Genomic DNA, 24,103 nt, shown 5'->3' with positions numbered 1-24,103 from the left:
TACTTAGATGTGCCTAGTTTGTGAAACTAAATTTCAAAAATGTTCCGGAAGCCAAGACTCATCATGATGAAACAAACTACACCAATTTTGTGTAACAAATATAACAATTTAATCAGACGTTTCGTCTCACATACAGAAATACATCAGTTGGCAGGAATGAGAGACACCCAAACCAGATATCTTATTTAAAAGGACATTGAAGAGTTTCTTAAAAATAAAACGGGTTATAGGCGATTTCTATTGTATTTTTGTCCTGTGAATATGATATCCCAAGCATCTGACCCGACGTATCAATAGACGAGAGAAAAACCGAAAAACCAACCGCTGTGTGTGACGCCATACCCAGAGGTTTCAACTCCTTTGTGAGTGCTGCTTGTCAGTGAACGCGTGCAGCGTTTTGGACTGCTCGGGTAAAACTTGCGGAAGGTGAGGAAATGTTGAGATCTTTGTATAATACGTCACGACTTCCCCCTCCCAACGAACGCGCCAGGAAAGAGGGGCTTCAGTGCTACATTGAAAGCGCTGTTTTAACTACTTGGAACAATAATCTGAAATAAAATTTTTTATATTTGTGATCCTGGAGGCTAAATAAATGCGATTTAAATGTCTTTCCTCAAATACAGACCCGCTTCAGTTTCGCTTTAAGGAGGTCTGCGTACACTTCGGAAATGGGGCCGCGGTTGGAATTGTAAGCCGATGAATAGTGGATGCACCATGACTCGAGTATCTTTGTGGACCACACCTTTGTTTGTGCGCCAAGGTCGACACATTCTCGAAGTCAAAATTGTGACCCGTTGTACAACAATGGTCAACCAGCTCCGTCTTTGCCCTAGAGGAATGTGTGGCTTTCACCACGTCCTGCTTGTGTTCTTTCATATGGGTGCAACACTTACGGCTGGTCTCCCCAATATACAATGCCTTACAATCTAGACAGCTCAATTTATATACAACACCACAATGGGACTCTGGTTCTTTTTTTTTTTGTCTTTTCGCTTATAACGAAATTATGTACTTTAAGATGAGGTTTGAAAGCTGTTTGGATGTTTAAAGTGGCAAGGGCCCTGCAAACAGACTCAGAAACACTTTTACTAAACGAAATCGTTACTAGCCCTGCTCTAAGAAGAGTTTTATCCTGCCTCCTTTGTCCCATCTGCTTTCCACTTTACCAGCGAGTTGATAGTAACTGCATCTTCAGATATGCGTAGCTCCAGATTAGAAGAAACAAGTTCAGACCGATGTAGCAGGGTTTTTAGGACTGCTCTTTTATGCTCAACCAGGTGATGTGCGAGTTGAAGTTTAAGAAGTTACTTGTGTTGCAAGCTTTGCGGTACACAGTTGTTTCAGTGTGTGACGTAATGTTTTAGCATACAGAAAAGGGGCACTAAAGTGCCTCTGTAGTAGCTTGTTTTTGATGGCATATTGTTCGTTGGGCTTTAGTCAATAAATATGACCAGTTCTAGATGGCAAGACGTCTAGTAAACTCGCAGCAATAGAAATACACGAGCACTATTTTCTCTTCGGGGGGAGGGGGCATCCTTGGGTCCCCATCACTTCTATAAGATTTGACCAATGAAAATAGTTAATCACGTGGAAAAAGTAAAATCTCTGGGTATAGGAGACATAATACAGCAATTATTGTTTGAAAATGCTGTACGACGACGCCCTTTCTGTTGAACAGGAATTCAATATGATATACGTAAAATAATAATAAATAATAATATTTATTCTGGCTCAGGAAAGCCGCGACACCGCAGAAAGGCTGATGGCCAATACTGTAGAGGTCTGCGATGCCGCACAATACAAGCTTGAACAGTCATGAATTTGTACAGATGGCAATGACGTAATAGTGTGATGATGAATACAAACAGATGGGGGGGGGGGGGGGGGGGGGAATAGGGAGCGTAGAGGTCTATGGGAATAACACTTGAGGCTTGACGGCAGACAGCCCTAATGTCCTCGGGGTCAACGGTATATACATTTGAATGAACGAATGTTTCAAAAATCTAGAAAATTCGAAACCAATTTTCTTAAAACTTCTATTTTTTATTAGGTTTGTGTGGTGCCAAGGTAATATTGTGATTTCTCAGCAAATACTAACAGAAAATATAGTATTTTGTTCGTATGACCGCTCTTAAAGGGGCCCTGCAATGACTTTTTGACTGGTTTTTAATTTGCACTGAACCTGAGCGTACTGAACGTAGTAACTTAATCCAACTTTTCTTTTCTCGAATTTCGCTTTATTTTAAAAGTTATAGGCAAATTAGAATTACAAAAACAAGCAAAAAATAACCTCCTTCATGACGTCGTAGGTCCTGGCTTGAGTGGCCTTGAACTAGAGGAGGAGTAGTGAGCTCATCGAGCGCACACGGCTGCCGCACTCAGTGTCGACGGCTCGAGAGGGCGCCACTAAAGCACATGTTGGATAGGCTGTATGAAGCGGGCGGCCAGGGCAGCTCGCATTGCATTTGCAGCGCGACTAAACACTAATTTGGCATAACATTTCATTGGCCACAAACGACAGCAAACACGGGGTAAAGATCAGTTCAGAACGGGAGCCACTTCGCGCTGACGCACCGCCAAATGGCCAAATCGCCCGCAGGGTCCGCGCCGAAGGCCTTCGGAACGCTCGGAACCGGTCGGATTCTTGAGCCGGTATACAACCACAGCGCCGCCGCGTACATCCGGGATCTTTCTACGCTCCTCATTTGTCGTAGCCTCATCCCACTAGCCTTTCCTAGTATGCGCCGTTTTTTTCCGCCGCTTGGTGGCGGGTATGTCGACGGGTCATTACTCGTTTCCGTACTTTCTAAACTGCATTTGTTTCTTTTCTGATCTAAAATAGTGAACAAAAACTACTTTCATACATAATTGAAACGGTTCGCGACACTTATATTTTGTATCTCGACTAAAAAAAAGCTCTTAGCGGCTTTGACCAGTGGCAAGCCTAGGACCAAAGACGTCACATTTTGCGCGCTTTCGGTACCGCGGGTCGCCCTCGTCGGTGGAGGAGGTTTCCGCGTCGTCCGGTTAAAATATGACGCACTGATATTTAGTTACTCTCTCCGTGCCCGCTGGCTTGCCCCAACCCCAAGAGACGTGGAAACCGCAAAAAAGGTAGACGCTTAAATATGATTGCAGGGCCCCTTTAAAGCTTGTCTCTTTTCAGTTGTTCATTGTGACTGCGTCCTCGCACAGGTGCTATTCTGGCCAACATTGTGGCAAGGTAGAGTCAATTACCTAATATTTATACTTTGATTATCAGATAACCTTGAAAATAAGTGAAACTGTGTGTAATGCAGACTAAAAAGGATTTTATCCGCAACAAAGCTTAACGTTTTACAACGCACATCTGACAAAGTTCAAGCTTTAATTGCAGTCATATAAAAAATATTATAGATTATATTTATATTTTCTAATAAACCACTATTATACCTTGCTACTAATAAAAAAAAGTAAAGCAAATAAAAAATTGGGCTTTTGCGAAAATCATTTTTGAATTTGCTAGATTCTCGAAACGTTCGTTCATTCATTCATTCAAATATGTGTAACAGAATTAATTTTGTACATATATTATACAATTTTTATTAATCGAAAAGAGATTTGAGCTTTGTCATCATGCTAAGGTCTTTAAAATATCTTAAATATGTCACACATAAGAACTTGACAAACTTTGCTGAAAATAAAACAAGCACAGTTTGACTTTTTTTTTTTTCTAAAATATTTTAAAATATAACATTTCTTTCAATTCTTTAAGCCTCATGAAATCTATCTCGAGAGTGTCACAAAAAAGTCTTAGTGATTTATTTTGAGAAATGAGCAAATAGCGAGCAGTCAAACATGCAATCCCTGACCACTGGAGGGAAACGTCAGTTCTCGCCTCGGCAACTTTATTGGTCAATAACTCAGAAACCAAACATCCGCCAAGTTCGCCACTTGCGCCATCTTTCATTTTAAGAACACCCCCAAAACTTTTTTTCTTTATTGTTCTGGGCTGCTCCCCCCTCAGCATATTGCGAGTATCGGATATTTACATCTTAAGGGGGGACACTACCCCAAAAGAACAATTTTTGCAAAAAAAAGGTTGATTTTGAAAAATGTCATATTTATATCCACCAACATCTAGAGAGTATTCCCAGAAAGTTTCATTAGTTTACACTGCATAATTTTTTATAAATTATTTTCGATCCACCGATGCTAAAGAAAAGGTTGGAGCACTTTGAATGCATTTTTCTCCATTCCCAGGGTGTCTAGCAAATTATTGTTTTGAAATTCCCTGACTTTTCCAGGTTTTCCCTGACAATTTCAGGCGAAATTCCTGACCACTGTAAAGGCGGTTAAGTATATGACTATTACAACACAAGGCATTGAGCACTGAGAACTGTGAGGATCATTTTGCACAGGCTTAATCCAACTTGCATACTATTCCGAAATATTAGAGTTCGTCCAGTCCGGATTAAACGAGCACCTTCTTGCCGCCGACATCATCAGCGAAGAGGCCACTTCCGGAAACACGATGAAAACACGACGCTCAACCATACACGTCAATATCCGAATGGCCATATGGCCGCCAGATGCACACTTTCGGCTTAAAACTTGGATTAAAATACAGCCTGCGACTTTCCCCTTTGTTACAAAATCTAGTAGCTCTAACTGAATCTAGCCTAGTGTCACGCCCTCAATCCAATCCAAGGCTTGGACTGGATTTGTCTGCTCTTCCCTTTGCATCGGGTAGCATACTCTACATCAGGTGAGCAGAGCTCGCGCTCCGCTGTAAGCAGAATTTATTGCCTCTTTTTCTGCCCCAAAGTCGTCGAACCTTTGCTCAGGGAACTCGATGGCGTTTCCGGCTCATTTTCCCTGACTGGGCTCACTTTTTGACGATATCCCTGACAATTCCCCGTAATTAAAATTTCCCTGACAATTCCCGGTTTTCCCGGTCGCTAGACACCTTGATTCCACTTTTCAGCATAAATTTCACTTTACGAAAGCTATCGTTTCATTATTACGTAACTTGCATTCATTTTTATGAGTTTTTCCGGGGTGAAATTTTAAGGGGAAAATCGCAATTATGATAAAGCTAGTAAACAGGCAAGCTGGTTTAGGTTGCACATCATTTATTTTTTTTTTTACCAAATTAGCTTCCAGCCAATCTCTGACTCGTGCAAGTAGGAGTGGTTGACGTAACAAGTAATACAGGTTTTTAATGTCCATTGACATGACATCAGAGGATTTCCGATAGAACGCTTGCAAACAATCGATCAACTCTTCAGACTTCTTCAGGACAATCGGGCTGTTTATCTGAACGGACAACAAGCACCTTTGCAAAAATGCCGAAATCACCCTTTGCCACGTGCCAATCTTGTTCACTACAACCCTCGGCGGCAACATTGGCATGTGATCTTTGAGAAAACGTTTTACCGAGAACGAATCTCTCGTTATTTCCCATCTCACAGTCTTCCAGGATGTCCTGCTACATTCTTCTTCAGCCATTTTAAATTCACGGTGCATGGTTGAAACAACCCCTTTATCACAGCCCCCGACTTTTCCTGGAACGCTGCCATAGGCAAAAGCGCAAACCTGCCGGTCTTATCGGTCTGAATCAGGGAGGCCTGTTTCGAGCATTCCTACGTTCCTAAAATCTTTTTACTCCATTTTGTTCTCGCTACTTACTAACCGCGAAGCAGTCTTACAGAACTTTGGACCCTTTTCTGACAAGGACGTAGAGCACTCGGAAATGGTTACGTTGAAGGGGTTTACAACATTGGTTTGCATAGTAGCTGACCCTTCGCACTGAAAGCCATCCTGTCAAGTGGGCACATTGCTGTAGCTATCCCTCTATCGAACTACTGCAACCCTTCTGTCACCCGAGCACAGCTCTTCCCTCTTTTTCGCCACACAACTCTTCCAAAATACATTCTCTGTCGAGCTGCGAAACGAAGTTCCCCTGAAGACTGTCCACTAAGACTCGTATAGCTTGAGTTCCGCCAGTTCTATGGTATGCTGTTCCTGTAGGACTTGAGGACTTTCTCCTTGAATTTCCAATGGCTCCTCCGCGACGTGACATGTGTCCTGCCGCCATTTTTTCCATCATCTCCGGTCTTAATGATAGCTATGAGCTTGTGTTTTTTATTTTTGTAATTTTTCATGCTCAAGAACTAAAATTTTGGACAAAGGATGGAAATCTAAAAAAAGGTATTTGTGCTTCTGTGGCTTTTTGTCATGAAAGATGGTATAATATAGCTCCACAGCTATCTGCTCTGAACTGTCCTAAAGCAATATAACAAATGAAAATGACAAATTTATAAATAATTTCAAAACGAGTTTTCCTACACAGACACACACACTTTCATCTTTGAACATTTGCAATATTTTTTGTACTTCACTTAGGTTAACAAAATTTGGCACAAAGGTTCTCAACACCAACAGAAACATGCCCGGTAAATGTCATTCAAATCAGACAAGCGCTTGAAATATTCACTTTCTAAGCCCATTAAATAGTCAGAATCAGCTTAGAACAGATACATTGCACTTCCGAATTTATCTAAAAACTTTTTTTTTAACCAGGCTAAAAAACTTTCACCGTGTGTTGGTAAGGTTTTTAACAAAATAATAAACACATAGGAGAAAGCACAGAATACAACACACTTCAACTAGCAACAAACAAGAATGAAAAAGAACTGCCCCCCCAAAAGGCATCAACAAATCTTGGAAAAAAAGGGATAAAAAATGGTGACGGAAAGGGAAATGCCAGAAGGGAAAAGAGAAGAAAATACAAGAATTCTGAGTTTGGAAAATCAGATGATTAGAAGCTTAAACGCCCTAGTATCAAATCCATGTGCGAAACAGTCTGGTAAGCTCAGGTAAGGAATTCAACTAGTGTCTTTGTCAGTGAGAGTGATGGAACAGAAATATTGTTGCAGACCACATCCATGGCAAACGACTCAATGATCTCCCTCCCAAATCTGTTCTTGTGCCCCCTAGAATTTTAGTATCGCAAAAGCAAGGTGTGCAGTCATCACACGTGCGGCCATGAACAGTGATGGAGTGAAAGGACTCAACGGAGGCCTCCTCCAGGTTCTTTGAGTCGGTGGTAAACACATCAGCCAGTTTTTCCAATGTACCCGCTCCCGCAGCTCAGAGGGATAGAGTAAACCTTCTTGTGTTCACATGTAACAAACTTGTCGGTCAGTGTGACATTTAAAGCTGCCCCTCTACATACACAGTGAGCACCCAGTTCGTTAAAAAGTTCTGCAAGCCTGTATTTTTCTCCAAAGAGATAGATTACATCCCTCGGCAACTGATCTCCTACGACAGTGCTTAAAGTCTCCCGTAAGGTGGGGGGGTCCCTACAAGAAGGTAGGAGTGGGGGGTCTGACGAGATATACTAGATGCGCATAAAATAGACCCCACTGTTGACTCTACCCACGCTGTACCTGCAACACTCAGATTGCTAATCTCCAATTGTAACATCCCTGAAAACAAGCTATTTTATTGCAAGATATGATTTTGATTTCATTAATGCTGGGGCCGTGGAGGAGGGTCTCAGACCATCCTTTAAAATCAGTGGGGGGTCCCCTGGACTTTTGAGCCCTGCTCCTACATCAAAACTCCAGGGCCACTCAATATGCACATTTTTGGTATGAAGTGCCATAATGCAGAAGCTTTTTGAAGTCTGAGGTTGCTCAAGATCTCCCTAAAGTTGGCTTCACCTGCAATAAAAAAAACTACACTTTTCCTGCTATTTCAGCTTCCCTGCAATGTATCCAAAAGCACCAACGCGTAATCTGCACATTGGTCCTCATAAGGTCCCCGAAGTTGGCTTCACCTTTCCCAGATTGCAGCTTCTCTGGGGTGTTCACAAGAGCATCAATGAGCAAACGCTAAGTTGTGCACATTGGTGTTACTAGGTGCTACACTTCACAATCCATCTCACTGAGCCTGACCATGCCATCAGTGTGAATGGGCCTCCCATTTCCAGCAGGGATTACTTTTTGTCCCTTAAGCATATCAGCATTTCCCTTCTCTGCTGCCACACAATATCAGTATTGGTAGAGCAGTTTACTCGAGTTGCGGGGAGAGGAATCATTTGTTTAAATTATAACTTTATTATCTGGGTCCCTTACATATTACAACTCTAGAAAAATCTGAAATTCCCCTCGATGTACTTTTGCATCCTGCACTCGAGACTTTTAATGATCACATTGTGGTATGCTCAAACATGTAATGCGATAAAGCTGCATAGCGATAGTCATTTACTAGGCCATAACTAGGCTTCTGCAGTTTTGTAGTTTATTTGTGAGCAAAATCAGAGGTTGTTTTACAGAATTTATTTTTTACCACATATTTTGAGTTTTTATTTTTGTGTTTAGCATCACTGGCCATAAAATACCAAGCATGCAGCATGTCACAATGAGCGCCCACAAACTACTTTTGAAACATTCACAATCTAAGGGAACGTCAAGTGCCCACCCCAGCGAACTTACGAGCCGACCGAGCTAACAGAGGTGTTCCTCTTCGTCAGCCGCTTCTCCGAGGAGCCGGCGCAAGGCAGTCAAGTTTTACCTATGGGCACTGGTGTGAAGCAGTGAAGCTTGACACAAAAACACCAGTGCGAAGCACGCTTGGCAAAAAAAGAAACAATTGATGGCAAATTGATAGGCAATTGTGTTGCATATGTGAAACATTTTAGCATCACGAACGTTTAGTGATACTCTCAAGTTTCCAGGCGCCAGGCGCCTACGTTCTCAGCGCTCTTCATCGGATAGTTATATGCGTGGCATGTGTACGCTTGATAGTTAGTTGTTCCTAGGATGAAGCGATACTACTGCTAATCGAGCTGATAAACCTGTGGATCTTCCAGAGCCTGCCATACTCGCGAGCTCCTTTCCCTCAATGCTCACAGGTGGTCGAGCTCCTCCTTGCCCACCTCACTCCTCCCCACTTACCCTCTGGTCCCATGACCTCCCCGTTAACCAATCTGCGTCGAGGACCTCACTCCTCCTCTCTCACCCATCAACTAATCAGTGCCGAGCCTCGCGGCCACGTTTTTATCTGGGCTTCATGAAATGCTGAATCTCTAGCCAAAGAACCTTTCATGTTAAAAAGGTGCGGTTGCTTTAAAAATAAGGGGTTCTGCCAGATCCCATACTGCTTCTGTACCATTCTGTTCGATCAAACAAGGGCCAAGCAATAGCCCACCCTTTCTCATCTTGAACCTAACAAGTGACCATTTTTTTGTCATCATCTCTTTTGGGTGTGCGCTTGCTCGGTATCTTATGGTAGAACAAACATTCATGACTTTAGTAAAGCAGCCTTTGCACAGAGATTGCAACGACAAATGAACCTTTCCCAATGTAACTCAATTTGTCAGAAATGAACACTGTTAATAAAAGGGCACCTCCGTATCAATCTTAATACTGAGAAAACAATGCAGTTCTTTTTAGTATCACCTAGAAAGGCCACACGCCAAATATTTCCACCTAAATCTGCCTAAAGTTTATTGAAATGGCCAACAAAGTTTAAGACGTGCCAAGTCACCACAATCAGCTAATCCTAAAGGGCAAGGTGCAGTCAATGGTGCCGTAATGGCACAGCCACATACATTGCATACATTGCCATTTTTTCCTCATTTTGTACTTTTCTAGCCTGCAAGTGACACCAGCAGCACCCTCATTGGTGTCGACGTGACTAGCAGAACACACATACGCCCCGGCACTGCACGCATCATTGCTTCATCACGATCAAAGATCTCTCTGTCACAGTAACAATGTGTTCATGCCACGTGGTTGATTATGGTTGTGACGACCGGTGGTGTCACTAGGATCACCAGCACCCAGGGTGGCGGCCTGCCGAGACGACACCCCCCTCCCTCCCCCTTTCACTGCCCAGCTGCACCCCCGAGTGCTGCACCCGGGGCGGTCCACCCAGCCCCCTTTGTGACGCCCCTGGTGACGACACAGGAGCAATGTTACCTGCCGCAGGCAAAATTTGGTTCTGGTTTTGGTTTGTGATCATCTTATTGCACAAAAAATATTTAACTTTATTGGAAACAATTTACATGGGTCCATTTATTACCACTTTACAATGTATAATCAACCATTATCCTAAAATTTTTGGGATTGAGTAAACCCTTCCTATAACTCCTTAAAGGGGTTATGGCACGCCGAAAGTAAAATATGAGATAACAATACTGCTAGGACCCATTGTATGTTCCTATAATCCTGCTAAATTTGTTTTAAAAATGGCACGACAGTTTCGTGGATAAATCGATTTATATGCGGGTCTTTCGGAGAGGCGGATCCGGGCGGAGCAGGAGGCTGGCTACGTAGCCAGCTTTCCGCGCGGCGTCCCCTTGCACACACTCACAGACTTGGCTCTCTTGGCGTCTCGAGCTTCAGCTTTCTCAATTACCTTCCGTGTTTCGAGCATGCAGTCCGTGACGGTTACGTCTACGGCTTCGCTCGTCTCGTCAAAGTGTTCAACATTGATCGCAGCAGCGATGAGAGGGATTGTTATCAGGAGATGTTGGAAGCTGTTAATTCTGACTGTGACCCGCTAGCGACCAGCTCCAGCGACAGCGAGTTACGGACGAAATCGCCGTGGTCACCGTCGTCCGAGAATATCTCGCAGGCGCATGCAGGGTGGAAGGTCAACGGCCGGGGGCGAGAGCGAGAATAGCGTTTGCGTTACCGAGCTGCACGAGAGGTTTTGATCGTACCGCGCCGAGGAGAGCTTGGGTGATCATGGGGGCACCTAGAATGAGAGAGCGCTCATGATCACGTGGTTTATGGACACCACGGTGGATGGATGGATGGTAATGGCTATACCCTTTGTAACGAGCAGCAGCTTGCGGCACCTAGCCTACTTTGCTTCATAACCCCTTTAGGTGCCTTGGACGAGCTGAGCTCGGCGGCGGCTTTCTGGTTAAAAATGCCACGGACGAGCTCAGCTCGTCCAGTGGTTTTTCTGGTAGCCCTCAATACCACGGACAAGCTACGCTCATTCGAGCGGTTTGCAGCGCTGATCATAGATGGCAGCACTCCTTTTAATTGGAGTTTTTTTTTTTTTTGCCGCTGTTGGTCGGTGAAGTGAGAAGATACTCGGCAACAGTAATTCAAAAATAGCGTCGTTAGCCAAGAGCGCATGCAAAACTTCATTGCGAAAAAGAAAAGCGATCGCTGAAGAAAGCTTGAGTGACCCGGAAGAAGTCGAGTTTTGCTCGTCGAGTGAAGACAATGATGACTTTGTTGCTGAACTCAGCTCTTCAAGTGAATCCGATGATGACGACGACAATGATTCGGATTGTGGTGGTGGTTTCACACAGTCTGCAATCTCAAATAAGGTGGCTGTACCATACTTTGTTTTACCACGAAAACATCAACAGGACTGCACTAATTTACTGTTTCTTTTTTTTTTTTACACTAAACTTCAGAGGACGTAAGATGCTTAATGCATATGCAGAAATGCAAGATGCTTTGCGCATGCATACAACTGTAACAAGGTTCATGTGCGCACAGAAAGATACATATTTTTGCATAATAAACTTTTCAAAGTCCACCTGTGATACTAGAGCAATAAAACTCCTCAATAAAAAAACATAACATTTTTAGGTCACTTCAAACAAGAAAAAGTGACACCTGTGTTAACTACACTCATCCATCTCGAGACGACCTCTTTTCAGATGGATATGTCGATAGGAATTCTGGTACTCAGCAATGTGGTGGGCAACCTTCATTAGCCATGCTAACTTGCATGTGACAAAATTCAGAGACAATAGTTGCTGCCAATCACTCGAGTATCTCAGAGTTCTTTAGCTTATTTAGTAAGAAGCTTCTTCCGGCTCATTGTGCAGAGGCACTGAAAAGTCTGACTGAATCTCTCGAACTTGCCTTGTCAACAGGCATGTGGAGTAAGTTCGAACAAAAATAATTCGGAAACAGGCGAACGAACGTCTCGGAAAGAGACATGTTTAGGGGGAAGGTTCGAAGTGGAGCAGCAGGGAAGCCAAGACTTGTTCCACTATTGCCGGAGGAAGGAAACCTCATTTTTTTAAAAGGGTTCAAAAGACATTTATTTGGAAACCTTCCAAACTGCAAAAGTTGCCCCAGTATTTCAGAAAAAGAGAAACACTGCTCATGTTTTAACAACTGTCAGACCCCAAATTCTGAGCATCTAGGAATACTACAAACCCTAATCCGCCATATTTTTACTGGCAAGTGTTTTTCGGATTTTATCAGATTTATCAGAAAGAGCAGAACCTTAGTCATAACATTTCGCAGTGCAATGTCTAGCCTATTGCTGGAGGCACTTGGATACACGAAAACTTTTGAATTAAAAAAGAACATGGTGATTCATTTCTCAATTCTCTTTCTCTGCGAGAACATAAAGTTTCACACAGAGAAACTGCCCTACGATATCTTTGTTTAGTATTAGTACTTGCTAGCTCGATGCCAACAAAGCAAGAATGAAACATATGTGAATCTGCCAGAAATGAAGGTTTGCACAGAAGTTGCGAACACTGCATCAACCGAAAAGCCCGGAGGAGTACTCACAAGTAGAAATCGGCAAGACGGTCAGCCTCCCGTATGCCGGACTCGTAAGCTCCATGCACGGTCGAGAAGAAGGAAGAGTGTGTTGCCTCGCCAGCAAAGAGCAACAGCGGATACTGGAAATAAGGTACACATCAGTGCTTCCTTACCTTTGGACCTTCAAGCTACTATTTCATAGTTCTGTGCAAATACAATCACATCACTTTCTAATGCCGACTAGAGGTGGCACCTTGAGAAGACCAGTGATTTGCAACCCTTGAAGGGACCATCAAATGAATTTTGGGCTGGAATAAATGATTTTAGATTGGGATCTTGCTAATTGGATATTAATTAGTGGACCAAAAACCAAAGGGGGAAAGTAAAAAAAGCCTGTTTTTCGGTACAAACATTTAAAAATATAGTAGACTATTTCATACCTCCTTTTCTTCGAAAGCCTTTTCGCCGTGGTACATACGCGGTACCCACAGCACGTCAGCCGACCCCAGCTGACACATTGGACACGAACAAAGCGTCACTCGGACGTACGCGCTCATTAACAATCGATCCGTCGACGAATATTTGGATTCGTGTTCGTGGCCAATGAGTGCCGTGATGGTACTTATCAACCTTTGCGAATAATAAGTTTCATGGTGTGCTTGAGAAACATGGTGGAAGCTCGGAGTCATCGCTCCGGTGCCCAAGCATGTAACCACTATGCAATTTCTTATTTCGCTCTTGAGTTAAGGATCAAAGCTACGGTGGAAAAAGTTAAAAAAACATTTCATGGTCTCTTTAAGGGGGAGCATCGCCTAGAAAACTCCTAGTTATTTTGCAAAGAAAAATTTGAAAAAATGTTACATTTAGGTCTACAACAGCTGAAGAGTATTTTTGCAAACTTTCATTGGTTTCTGTTGCATAGTTAAATTATCAATTATTTTTGGTGCCCCAGTGCAAAAAAAAAAAAAAGAAGGCAGAGTTCTAGACAATTTTTTTATTCCCTTTTTTTAATATAAATTTCATTTCTGGTCGATCTATCACAGAGTAGGCCAGACAGAAATATGCAATGGGCAACAAAAAAGAACTTTATTGTGTAAAGAGGAAATTAAAAAGGGGTGTGGCAGTACTTTTTAAGTTCTTTCATCTCAAATGGCGGCCACAGCAAATTCCACTCACAATGAGATTGCTAACTCTGTGCTTCTTCATTCTGTAGCCCCATTCATGAACCAAGCACACTGAAGTTTGGCCTGAATGATATTGCGGTCCTGAGCCTTCATTGTTGAGAAGAGTGCCACAGAGCATACATTGATACGAATATTGACAGAGACGGAAGTTTCTGGGCCCCCAAGCTATGGTGGCGCAAGGCTGGCAGAATGCAAGCTGTTCTTTATTCTCTACCTCTCCCCTTCTGATCTTGTGGTGAGGGGGGGGGGGGGGGGGGGGTACGCTTACCAGACAGCTGCGAGCTGAACTTCTACACAAGAACGCGGCTCACAAGCTGCAGTTTGGCCATTCCTCACCTATTGTTTGACAAATGTAACTACTACATGAAACACCCATTCTTCATTTTTGTTGCCTGAAATTTAATGAGGAATGCGTGTGCGTGATTGTTCGCCTACTTTATTGGCGTCGTTAATCAAAAACGGTAAGAGTTTCTGGAAGGTACAGAAGGCCTAAAAGTCGTAAAAATTTCTTTTTGCAAAAACATTTTCACAGTTGCAGACTCTAGACATTCTGCTTTGTATCAAGCGAAGCAAAACATTGGACATCCCATTATTTTTCAAGCGATAAATTGACTAACCAATGCTAGCCTGTCCCCACTAGAAACAATTGTGTACAGAGCTGCAACTTTGCATTGCATCAATTATTGTGACCAGGAGCCTAAATGGTTAATTTAATTAATTTTAACACAAGGGTTCTAAGGGCGATGAGTCAACTTAAAAGTGCCTCATTCTTATCTAGCCTTAGATTTGGAGTCAGAAAGCAAGCTCCCAAATCGGAATGTGCGGCCAACGACTGGCCAAAAGAAGTCCTCTCGGAGAAAGACCTCAGCTCCTGCTCGCCTTGAGCTTTGTTCCAATGCGTAATACGAAACTCAAATGAATTCCAGCAATGTTTCAAGAGGCCTATGTACGGTATCATATCATGAACTCAATAGTATCCTCAGAAAAAAAATAATACCAAAAAGTCACAAAAAAAAAATGCCCCCCCCCCCCAAAAAAAAAAAAAAAAAAAAAAAACAAGGCCATTTTTTTAAGGTCAGGAAAGAGTTCATTATAAACTGCAGATAAAAGGCAAACCAACAAAGGGCATCTGGCACTTGCACATGCCAGCGATGGACTGAGGATTGCTTTCGATCACCTGGGGATATTTGACATGCAACCAAAATTGTGATTGTACCTTCACTGCACAAGCCTTTGTCAGATCGGGGGCACCTCAGTCTGGCATTATGCAGGGTGGTTCATTTTGTGGTCACTCATTAATTGGGCCCCATAAATCACTTTACCGGATGTGTGGCATTTTGCTGCAGAGTTGTACTGGGTGATGGACGTGTGTTTTAATATAAAACTTCAGCATGGATGGTTACAGTGGCAAGAAACCAAAAAAAAAAAAAAAGACAGTATTTTCTATGGACAATTTTTTTGCCAGAGGTAGCTAGGGTGATAAGCATTCCCACCGTCTAATGCTTTTGTCAAGTAGAAACCTCAGTGACTACTAAGTACAGGGAGTTCCCAAAACAAGAAAAAAATGTTTTTCGGCCCAGGTAAACAAACTATGTATCACAGAGAGCTCCAGGTTTGGGAGAACGCGACGCTAGCGGTTGGGATAGAATGTGGAAGTTTGAGAAAATGATATTATTTGGATTAAAAGATAATTTAGAAAAACAAAATTTCCCTTAAGCCGACGTTTACCTAAGCCTAATGTCGTCCAAACAAGCATCGACACTGTGGGTGTCTGTAGCATGTTTCAGCAAAACAAACTTGCCACCAGCAAGAAAGAAAATATTCTCTTTCTTGTTGACAAATGTTTTTACTTATATAAATCCCACAAGTGTTGACAATATCATTTCTTGTTTTGACTAATAGGCTTAGGTGGACGTCGGCTCATAGTAAAATATCTTCTTTCTAAATTATCTTTTGATCCATGCAACGTCATGGCCTCAAACTTTTGCATTCTATCCGAACTGCGGGCTTGACATTTTCACGGAGTTAGAGCTCCCTGCGATGCATAGCTTATTTATCCGGGCTGAAAAACTCTCTTTTCTCGGGAACTCCCTGTAGTTCCTTGGTTTAGTAAAAGCGGCTTAGCACCATACTTGGGTAAATTACGTTGGAAATGCTATTTAATTAAATTACAACTATAGACTAGTACTTTGCTCTAAAAGTTGATAACAATTACAAGTACTTAGTGCACAAAATAAATGATACAATTAGCTAAAAACTAATTAAATTATCAAAAGTAAAGACTTACAAATTACCCAAAAGTAATAAAATTACAATTAGAGATTTGCCATAAGTAAATACTTCCTGCAATAGAATAGCTACACAAGCAAGACTTTGCAACAGGCATTCTGAGAGAGTATTGCCACTCTTGTTTGGCAAGGAGGCTTGAAGATATCAGAGCCCCTTGGGAAAAAAAGGAATCGGTGCGCACCATCACTTCGGTCCCAAAATGCACGACCGGCTCGCAGACGGGCTCTGCCAGGTCCAGAGGCAAGGAGCCAGTGGTGTCGCAGGAAACCGCTATGTAGGAATAAGAGCCCACTGAGAAGGGATCGCTGTGCCACGTGCTCCTGGGGAGAACAAGCAAAGGGTCCAGTTTCTTCTGGTCGCTTCCTGGCTCTATACATACTTTGCGGGAAAAAAAGAAATGAAGGACACGGCGTAATCAACTCCGATCTGTAAAGGTACTTAACTCATTCTTTGCAGTGAATGGTACAATCCTAAAATTTCAAATGACTGCTTTGTTAGGACGGGCGCTTGAGCTCCGTTCAATCTACTTGTCCCGTACGGGTGTCCTGCAGAGAAGTGAGACCAAAGCAATCCACAAGCCAGATTTGGCATCTCGCTGCCCTCAGCAGACTTCCAAAGTGCTCTCTCCCCGTCCTGTCTCCCCCGTTCAGCCAAAACATACATGGATACATTTCTGCAAATGGTTTTGCGAGCAAATTTTATACCGGGTTACCAAAACCCGCTTCTGTAATCTAACAGCTGTCATAAGCCTTACCAGAATACTGCTTCGGTAGGCTGTGCCTAGATGTCTGAAAAATTAACATTATTTCCTTCCATTGCACACTGAAATCAAAAAAGATGATAAAATCATCACTACTCTGAGAGAGGACACAGATGCAGCCAAAGTACTCGAGACAAAATCAAGTGTCAACACCACGCAAACATTCTAATGCACCGTTTTCTCTTCCTCCACTTTTGCTTTCTCAGCACCTTTATTCCCTCCCAAGAATTTTGCTTTCAAATATTGCTACATAGTTTATTTTCATACAGCCCTAAATGTCAAAGGGACCCTACAAGGCATTCCTAACTTTTTGTGAACTCGAATGACTTATGCACAAACCGGTGCGTGAGACTCTAGTTACACAATAAAAATATTATTGCAAAATCTGAGTCAACGAGAATGCAGTAGGTAAGATAAGTAAAGAATTTCGAGTGCCACTTCTCTCTGTTAGTGAGGCCAATGGAAGGGACCAATAGAGAAGCGAAACAAGGGCATACAGCCTCCACGAGCAACATTCTCTCTTGTTAAAAAAAAAAACACTCAAATCCCACAAAAAACAACAACAAAAAAAAAAACATTTAAGTGCTGGAGAGGACATGCACTACACTAAACTTTTCCACAAACATAAACAGTTTTGTAGCCCAATATTTATGCTGCAAGACAAATTTTAAGTTAGGAGCGAGACTAAAACTAACTTCTAATCTGCAGAGTTAGGGAGTACTTTAAGTACATTGTACTTTGAGTACTACATCAAGTAGGTTTAGAAAATTTGTACATTACTTAAAGTACATTACCTGAGTATGTACTTGTACAGTATTATTTTTTTTCTGGTACTTTCCAAGGAAAGCGCAATTCCCGACTTCAAAGTACATTCCCCAAATTCGGTCTCAGTGAACTTCAGCTCTTTCGAGGACCACGTGCTTGCGTCCTTGGCTTTCCCAGTATTACACACAACTCCTGAGGTTGAGTATAAAAGCGCATTTACCACTAACAAAAACAAAAAAAAAAAAAAAAAGGAAAAAAAGGTGTATTGTTATGTGAAAACGTGCTATTGACTTTCCAGCCGCCATCCGGTCATATCTCCGAGTGAAGTAATGACGGCTATCTTTCGGAGTTTATTATTCGCTGGAAATTCGGGGTTTATTGTAGTTTATTCTTTTATATTTAAAATTCTTTGAAATTTGGAGTTTAATTTTACTATGTTCCAGTTTTTCCAAATTCAATATAAAAATAAATGTGCGGACAAAAACATGCCCTAAATTTATAAGAACTTGAGGGTATCGAAATATATTCCTGCAGCTGCATTTAGCATTGGTGCCCTCGCGATTGGTAGTATTAGCTGCCTCATGCCAAATCTTGCAAACAAGTGTTGCTTCAACAAACGTCGATACTTTGAAATAGTCAAACTCCTAGACGTAGTCGTTGGGAAGCAAACACTTTAGCTTTCCTCCCCCCTCCTATGAAACCTACAGGTTCAAATCTTTCCCTGTTATAAGAACACAGGCCCTCCCCTATCCAAAAAGCACAACAGTATGGTTTAAACCGGAAACCGAGAAGTGCTTCTGTTGCCAACCAGAAGTGCATTGACCCGTTGTACCGAAAGTTGTACCGACCCATTGTACTGAACAAACTCCAACGAGATTCTTTTTGTCAATAATCCTAAACTAAAACACTGATGTAGCCTGTTTTCAGGACTACTAACCATGTGCACCGACAGACTTTATTCGTAAAACACTTTTTGGCTTTTTATTTTGCTATCGTGATATCGAAGTTCTGAGTTTTTCGAATAAATTCGAAGTTACAAAAATTTTACCAGCGAGTGTTTTTCGGATTTATCCGAAAACGCCACTCCTACTTACAAATTGATTGTGTTAAATAGTTCATCAGAAAGAGTAAAACAATTACTATGCGACCACCTGACTTTATCCAACATTTGCCACTATTTCCGAAAATAACCGATACATTGCCCCTGTGGCAATGCATATCAGTTAAAAAAACAAAAACAAAAAAAAAAAAATCTATAGGGGAAAGAAAATCTTGAAAGGTTATAGTAGTTTACTTCAAGTACATTGTGCCCGGTGTACTTACTACTTTACTTGGAGTACATAAGCTCTCATTTACTTTGTACTTGACTTCAAGTACTTTTTAGATGCACCTTACAACACTGCTATTCTGAAGGCTGATGGCTTCGAATAGAAGTTAGTTTTTATTTCTCTTCTAACTCAAGATGTGTCTTGCAGCATAAATGTTGCACTAAAACTTTTAAAATTTTTTTCAGGAAAGGTTTATTTTGCGACACACATGTCCTATCCACGCATTTAAGAAACGAAAACTTTTTGGGGAGTTGAGTATTTTTTTTAAAGGGACACTGACAGGGTATTTATGCTCGCCGAGGTTTTTATTTGGATATGAACTATAAGAGCCCAACTACCCAGAATATAATTTGCAACTCGAAATTCGCCTTCTTTCCTTTCGAAAAGAGCCGGTCGAGAATTGGTCACGTGGCGTTAAAACTATGTGTACTAAATACATTCAAACTCGTGGGTCATCTAAGGCACACATTAAATATTAAAAATAGAAAAGTATATGAACCCCATTTTTGTGGCCTCCAAGCAGTTGCAAAAACATTGATCGAAAAAGGAAGATGATCTACAGATTTATGGGTGCTTCAGGCATTGATGCGAGAGAATCTATAACATCACTAAAAGGCAGTGTTTGCTACTGATCGGTACTCCATTCGAAAAAGCCTCAGTTTTCTGCTCCTTGCAATGTTCCTGCACCATCAGGATCAGTTTCTGCACAGCACTGCTTGCCATTTCACACATCTCATTTCACATTCATTTACAAACTGGAGCCTACAAGCCTGGCTGCCTCGCTTCTGCAGTCACTAGTCTTCATCGAAACGGGCGGCACAGGCACGCGTGGCTGCACTTAAAAGGCAGTTTTTTATTTCTTCCGGTCAAACAGGTTACGGCTGTGTACTGGGTCAAAAGCCAAGCCTTTTGTTTTTTTGCATTTTGTGCACAGGGTTAGGTTGCTAAGGGCAGGCATCACTATGCCTATCGGTAAGTCCGCCCCTATTGTCAGCGCGAAAAGAATCACGCACACTCAGTTCTCTCGCGACGCCCACAGATTTGCGGTAGATCAAGGCATGACGTGTCCGGAGAGGTGCTGAACATGCCCATAGCTTAGAAGCTTGGGCGTATGCTTTGAGCCTCTTTGGCTAGGGGTCAAGAGCGCACCGTTCCATGTAGTTTGGCTCAGGGAGGTCCGGTCGGCCGAGGACCTGCCGGAGGACTTGGTGGCAGCCCGTGCGCACCTCGTCGTCGCTCAGGGTCTCCATGAACTTGGCTCCCTCTCCCGAGAGCCAGCAGCACAGCACTTGGGGCTGGTGGCGCACTGCGTTGAACCTCCCGATGTAGCGGAACCAGGATGTCTGGAGCTGGCCGTGCGTCACCCACGCCGACATGTCCTAGGGCAACCAGGCAACTCGAGTGAAGAATACCGAGCTATGTGCCATGTCTAGGCGCACAGGACCCTCTTTTCAAAATTAACCAATGGAGAAAAATGGGCTCCTCCATTTTTCCTCCAACAACTTTTGTTCCTGTGAGCGGGCTCATCTCAGCTTATGCACCAGTTTTCAGTCAATTTGCTTATGGTTGTCCTACTTGACATGATGTACAAAATATGCTTTTCAAGATATAAAAATAGTACAATTAATTTTTCTTATTTATGCCAAAAAGGAGCCTCCTTGCATCAAAGCCTAAGGCCTCCCTTCAGTCATGCAGTCATATTGTCATCCAAATACTTTTGTTTTTTGCGAGTCCAAGTACCAAGCATTTTTATTTTTGACCACAAATGTTTGGGTGAGAGGGAATTATATTTAATAGGCATTGAATAAGCACCACATGACCGGTTTCCAATGTGTCTCCTTTGGGCCTTAGGGTTCATTCAGACTGTGACATGTTAGAACAACTACAGTTGAACCCGGATATATTGAATGCGGAGGGGGTTGAAAAATAGTTAGATATATAAAAAATCCAATAAACAAAAGTATGCTAACTTAAGCTCCAGTTGAAATTTCCGCACACCTCTGTCAATACCGAAGATCGTGACAAATGGGAGCTCACCAAACAGAGCATGCAAGGATCGCTAAACACAGTAGAACCGTGTTAAAAAGTAGTAGTGGCAGGAGCCATGGGCACCCCCACTCGCGCTTGTGGTTGCGAACTCAACAGCACAAACAACATGAAAATAATTAAAAAAAAGAAAACTAGAAGAGCTTGACGAGTAAAAAAGCTGTTTCTTACTTCAAAAAAAGAAGTCAAGAAAGAGGAAATAAAAAAGGTACAAACGTAAAATACTGAGAAAGCGTCCACCCCACTTTCACTGTAAATTGGGTTAATCAGACATGGGCACTTGCCCGGTCAAATGATAAAAAAACAAGATGGCGGCCAACAATGAGCTTTGAAAGCAGGGTGAACGGAATCATAGAAAGCACATTTATTTTCAGATAATATCGCCATAGGCGGTCCCGTGCCTGCCGCAACGGGGCGAATATTTCTGGCTGATGCCGGCATTTTGTAAAGGCTAGGTGCTTAACATATAATTTGCAGAATTCCCAAGTTTGGGAAATGTTAATAGTGGGCACTTGTAGGAAGTGGGCACTACTGTGGTATTAGGTTAAAACAAAAATGGCAAAGTAAAAACTGTGAAAGAAAAAAAGTAAACAAAGATAAACAAGGCGCTCAAAGCACGACTGCACAACCGTTGTCAACAAACTCAACTAGCCAAAACCCTTTTTTTTTTTTTTTTTGTTATGGAGTCAAGGGAGAGGGTGATGTTTTCCTCTGCCTCTTGACATCTTTCACTGCCCATGGCCAGAGTCATTCCTTGATCCTCAGCGCATGCAAACCATGCCGCCATAGCAGTCTTTGTGGAAAGCCTCCCCACCAGGGGCGCGGCACGCAGTTCGATGTAATGAATGTCCCCGGTAATGAAGTTTGATACAGATGCACAAGGCACCTATACTTGGGATTTTCGAGGGAATGTTTTGACTGTTCAAAATAGACAATATTTTGAAATACCCGAGCTCGATATAATCGGGCTCGACCATACTTTTATTACAAGAACACATAATTTCAACATAGTCTTAACACAAAGCAATATGTCGGAACCGCTCGTCGAAATAAATCAGAGAGAATGGGTGTCTGGTCCTGTCTGGCTGGCCCAACTGTGCAGCAAAAACAAAGAAAGCAGACTCACGTCTTGGTCCACTTTGTTTCCACAATGGTTGAAGCCATCCAGCCACAGGACTTGGTACACATCTGTGGGCTGCCAGAAGGGATTGTCGTACTTGAGGAACACCTTGTCTACCGTGCCGTAGCCCAAGGATCGGATGGCCAGTAACTTCTTTTCCGGTAACGGGGGATCAAACATTGAGGACGCATTGGCCTTGAGGACTCCCAGAGGCAAAGTGACCACAACGTGGTCCGCTTTTAATGTAGTGCCATCTTCACAGACCACGGTTATTAGGGGCTTATTGCTTCTTAAGGGAACTGCAGCGAATGACGTCTTGAGATGACTCAGTGACTTCTTGATGGGGTGGAAGTTACTGGATGACAATGTGGCTAGGGAAGTGTTGATGTTAGTGACTTTTTTGTTCAAATGGAGCCACTCAGGAGGAATGCTCCGCATAATGACTTCAACAAACCGTCCATAGCCGTACTTGAGCTCGGTGACAATGTTGCCGTCACACTCGTGATAGTTTCCAAAGAACAGTGCAGAGAGATCGGTAAGAGAGCTGCAGCCTTGGATCTCATGTTGCAGCCGCACGGCCCAGTCGTAGCATGCCTCGATAAGCTTCACTTTACTCTCGGGGAAGTGGTTTGCTTGGATGTAATCAAGCAGCTTGTGACGCAAAAAATGGCCCACTGACTTTTGCACAACGCTCGAGGAGACGTCTCGAACTCCACTCAAAGATATCTTCAGGCACTTGTCCAATGCTTCCGTGACTACAGAACTCACCTCAGAAGCAATACAACTCTCTTCTTTCGTCAACTGGGGCCAAACGTAAAAGTGCTCCAAGAAAGATGTGCATTCTTCATCAACCAAATCGTTTGCCTTGGCCACTTGATATACAGCATTTCCTTCCTGGCCATGGATCCACTGGGCTCCATGCTCGATATAGCTTCCATCTTTAAAAAAAAGAAAAGAAAATATTACGGTCAATTAGCGCCACTTTTATTGTTAAAAATTGTAGATGTGTAAGTTTCCCAAACATTTATGCTGGTAATGTGGGAACTCAACAGCGCCACTCTTTCAAGGATACATATAAGTATGAATATCACGGTATACTTTTAACTGAAAAACTTTATTGAACTAGACTGCATTGGTTAGAACGAAATTCATGACAGGAACATCTTGCAAAAGCATTGAATTCATAAAAAAAAGTGAATAATTTTATCTAATTATCTACTATTTGTTCACATTCTGTGAAACTGTATTGAAAATAAAAACAGGTGGTCTACACTGAGCAGGAAAAAAAACCTTAAATGTTTCTAGTATGTAGAAACAAATAAAGAGGGATGTTCTCTTCTCTGGCTACATGTCAGGTGATAAATCTTTCTTAGGGGCACTGACCACATTTTGTTTCAACAACTCCATAGGAGCCTAGATGCCTATATGCAGGACTTGGTGTTTTAAAACCGACAAAAACACATAAATGTACGCCAAATTCATTTCGCATAACTGGGTTAACTGAATAAAGTAGGCATTTTACAGCAGTACAACACAGCTCATGAGCTTGTTGGAAATCATGGTAAGGCGCAAAAAAGAATGGATGCGAGAGAAATCAGACATACAGGCGCCTGTATGTCTGATTTCTCTCTTGTGTTCGTTGTTTCTTGCACCTTGCACCATGATGTCTAACGTTCACCAACTAGCCCAACTACAAGTTCTTCTAAATGAGCTTGTTCGTTTTCTTTTTTTTTTTTAGGGGGGGGAGTGGGTCATTGTGTGGCCTTGTGACGCACTTGCCTATCGAGTTGTCAGTCATCTTCTGGATTACTCGTACCAAATGACACAAGTCTGTCACAAGAGGTCGTGTGACAGCTGAATGACCCAGGCAAGGGATTAGAAGGCAATATAAACGTGGTAATTATATTGTTACATATACCTAGTGAAGCACCCCTCTCACAATTATTGGGGCATTACTTGCAGATAGTCGCACAGCCACACTGCAGTGTTTAAAGGGATACTGAACCGAAATTTAGATTTCGCAAAGTAAAGCTGCAGAAGTGTTGAATGGGACGCTACGAACTCTAAAACATCACTCGTACATCGAT

General features: G+C 42.4%; 1 protein-coding gene across 1 annotated transcript in view; it reads right to left on the bottom strand.

Moving 5' to 3' along the window:
* Nucleotides 1-22,954, bottom strand: part of LOC8051739 — a gene marked incomplete at its 5' end in the record, with an annotated part of 54,433 nt that extends 31,479 nt beyond the window's left edge. Inside the window, 4 exon segments of the mRNA XM_040205314.2 lie at nucleotides 12,552-12,664; nucleotides 16,179-16,317; nucleotides 20,000-20,229; nucleotides 22,023-22,954. Of these exon segments, the coding sequence (XP_040061248.1) occupies nucleotides 12,552-12,664; nucleotides 16,179-16,317; nucleotides 20,000-20,229; nucleotides 22,023-22,954 (1,414 nt within the window).
* Between the last annotated feature and the right edge of the window lie 1,149 nt (nucleotides 22,955-24,103).

This window comes from Ixodes scapularis, unplaced genomic scaffold (assembly GCF_016920785.2).
Source record: "Ixodes scapularis isolate PalLabHiFi unplaced genomic scaffold, ASM1692078v2 PGA_scaffold9__187_contigs__length_104089568, whole genome shotgun sequence".
NCBI lineage: Eukaryota > Metazoa > Arthropoda > Arachnida > Ixodida > Ixodidae > Ixodes > Ixodes scapularis.
Note: the sequence above shows the minus strand (reverse complement) of the source record. Positions and strands in the feature narration are given on the sequence as shown.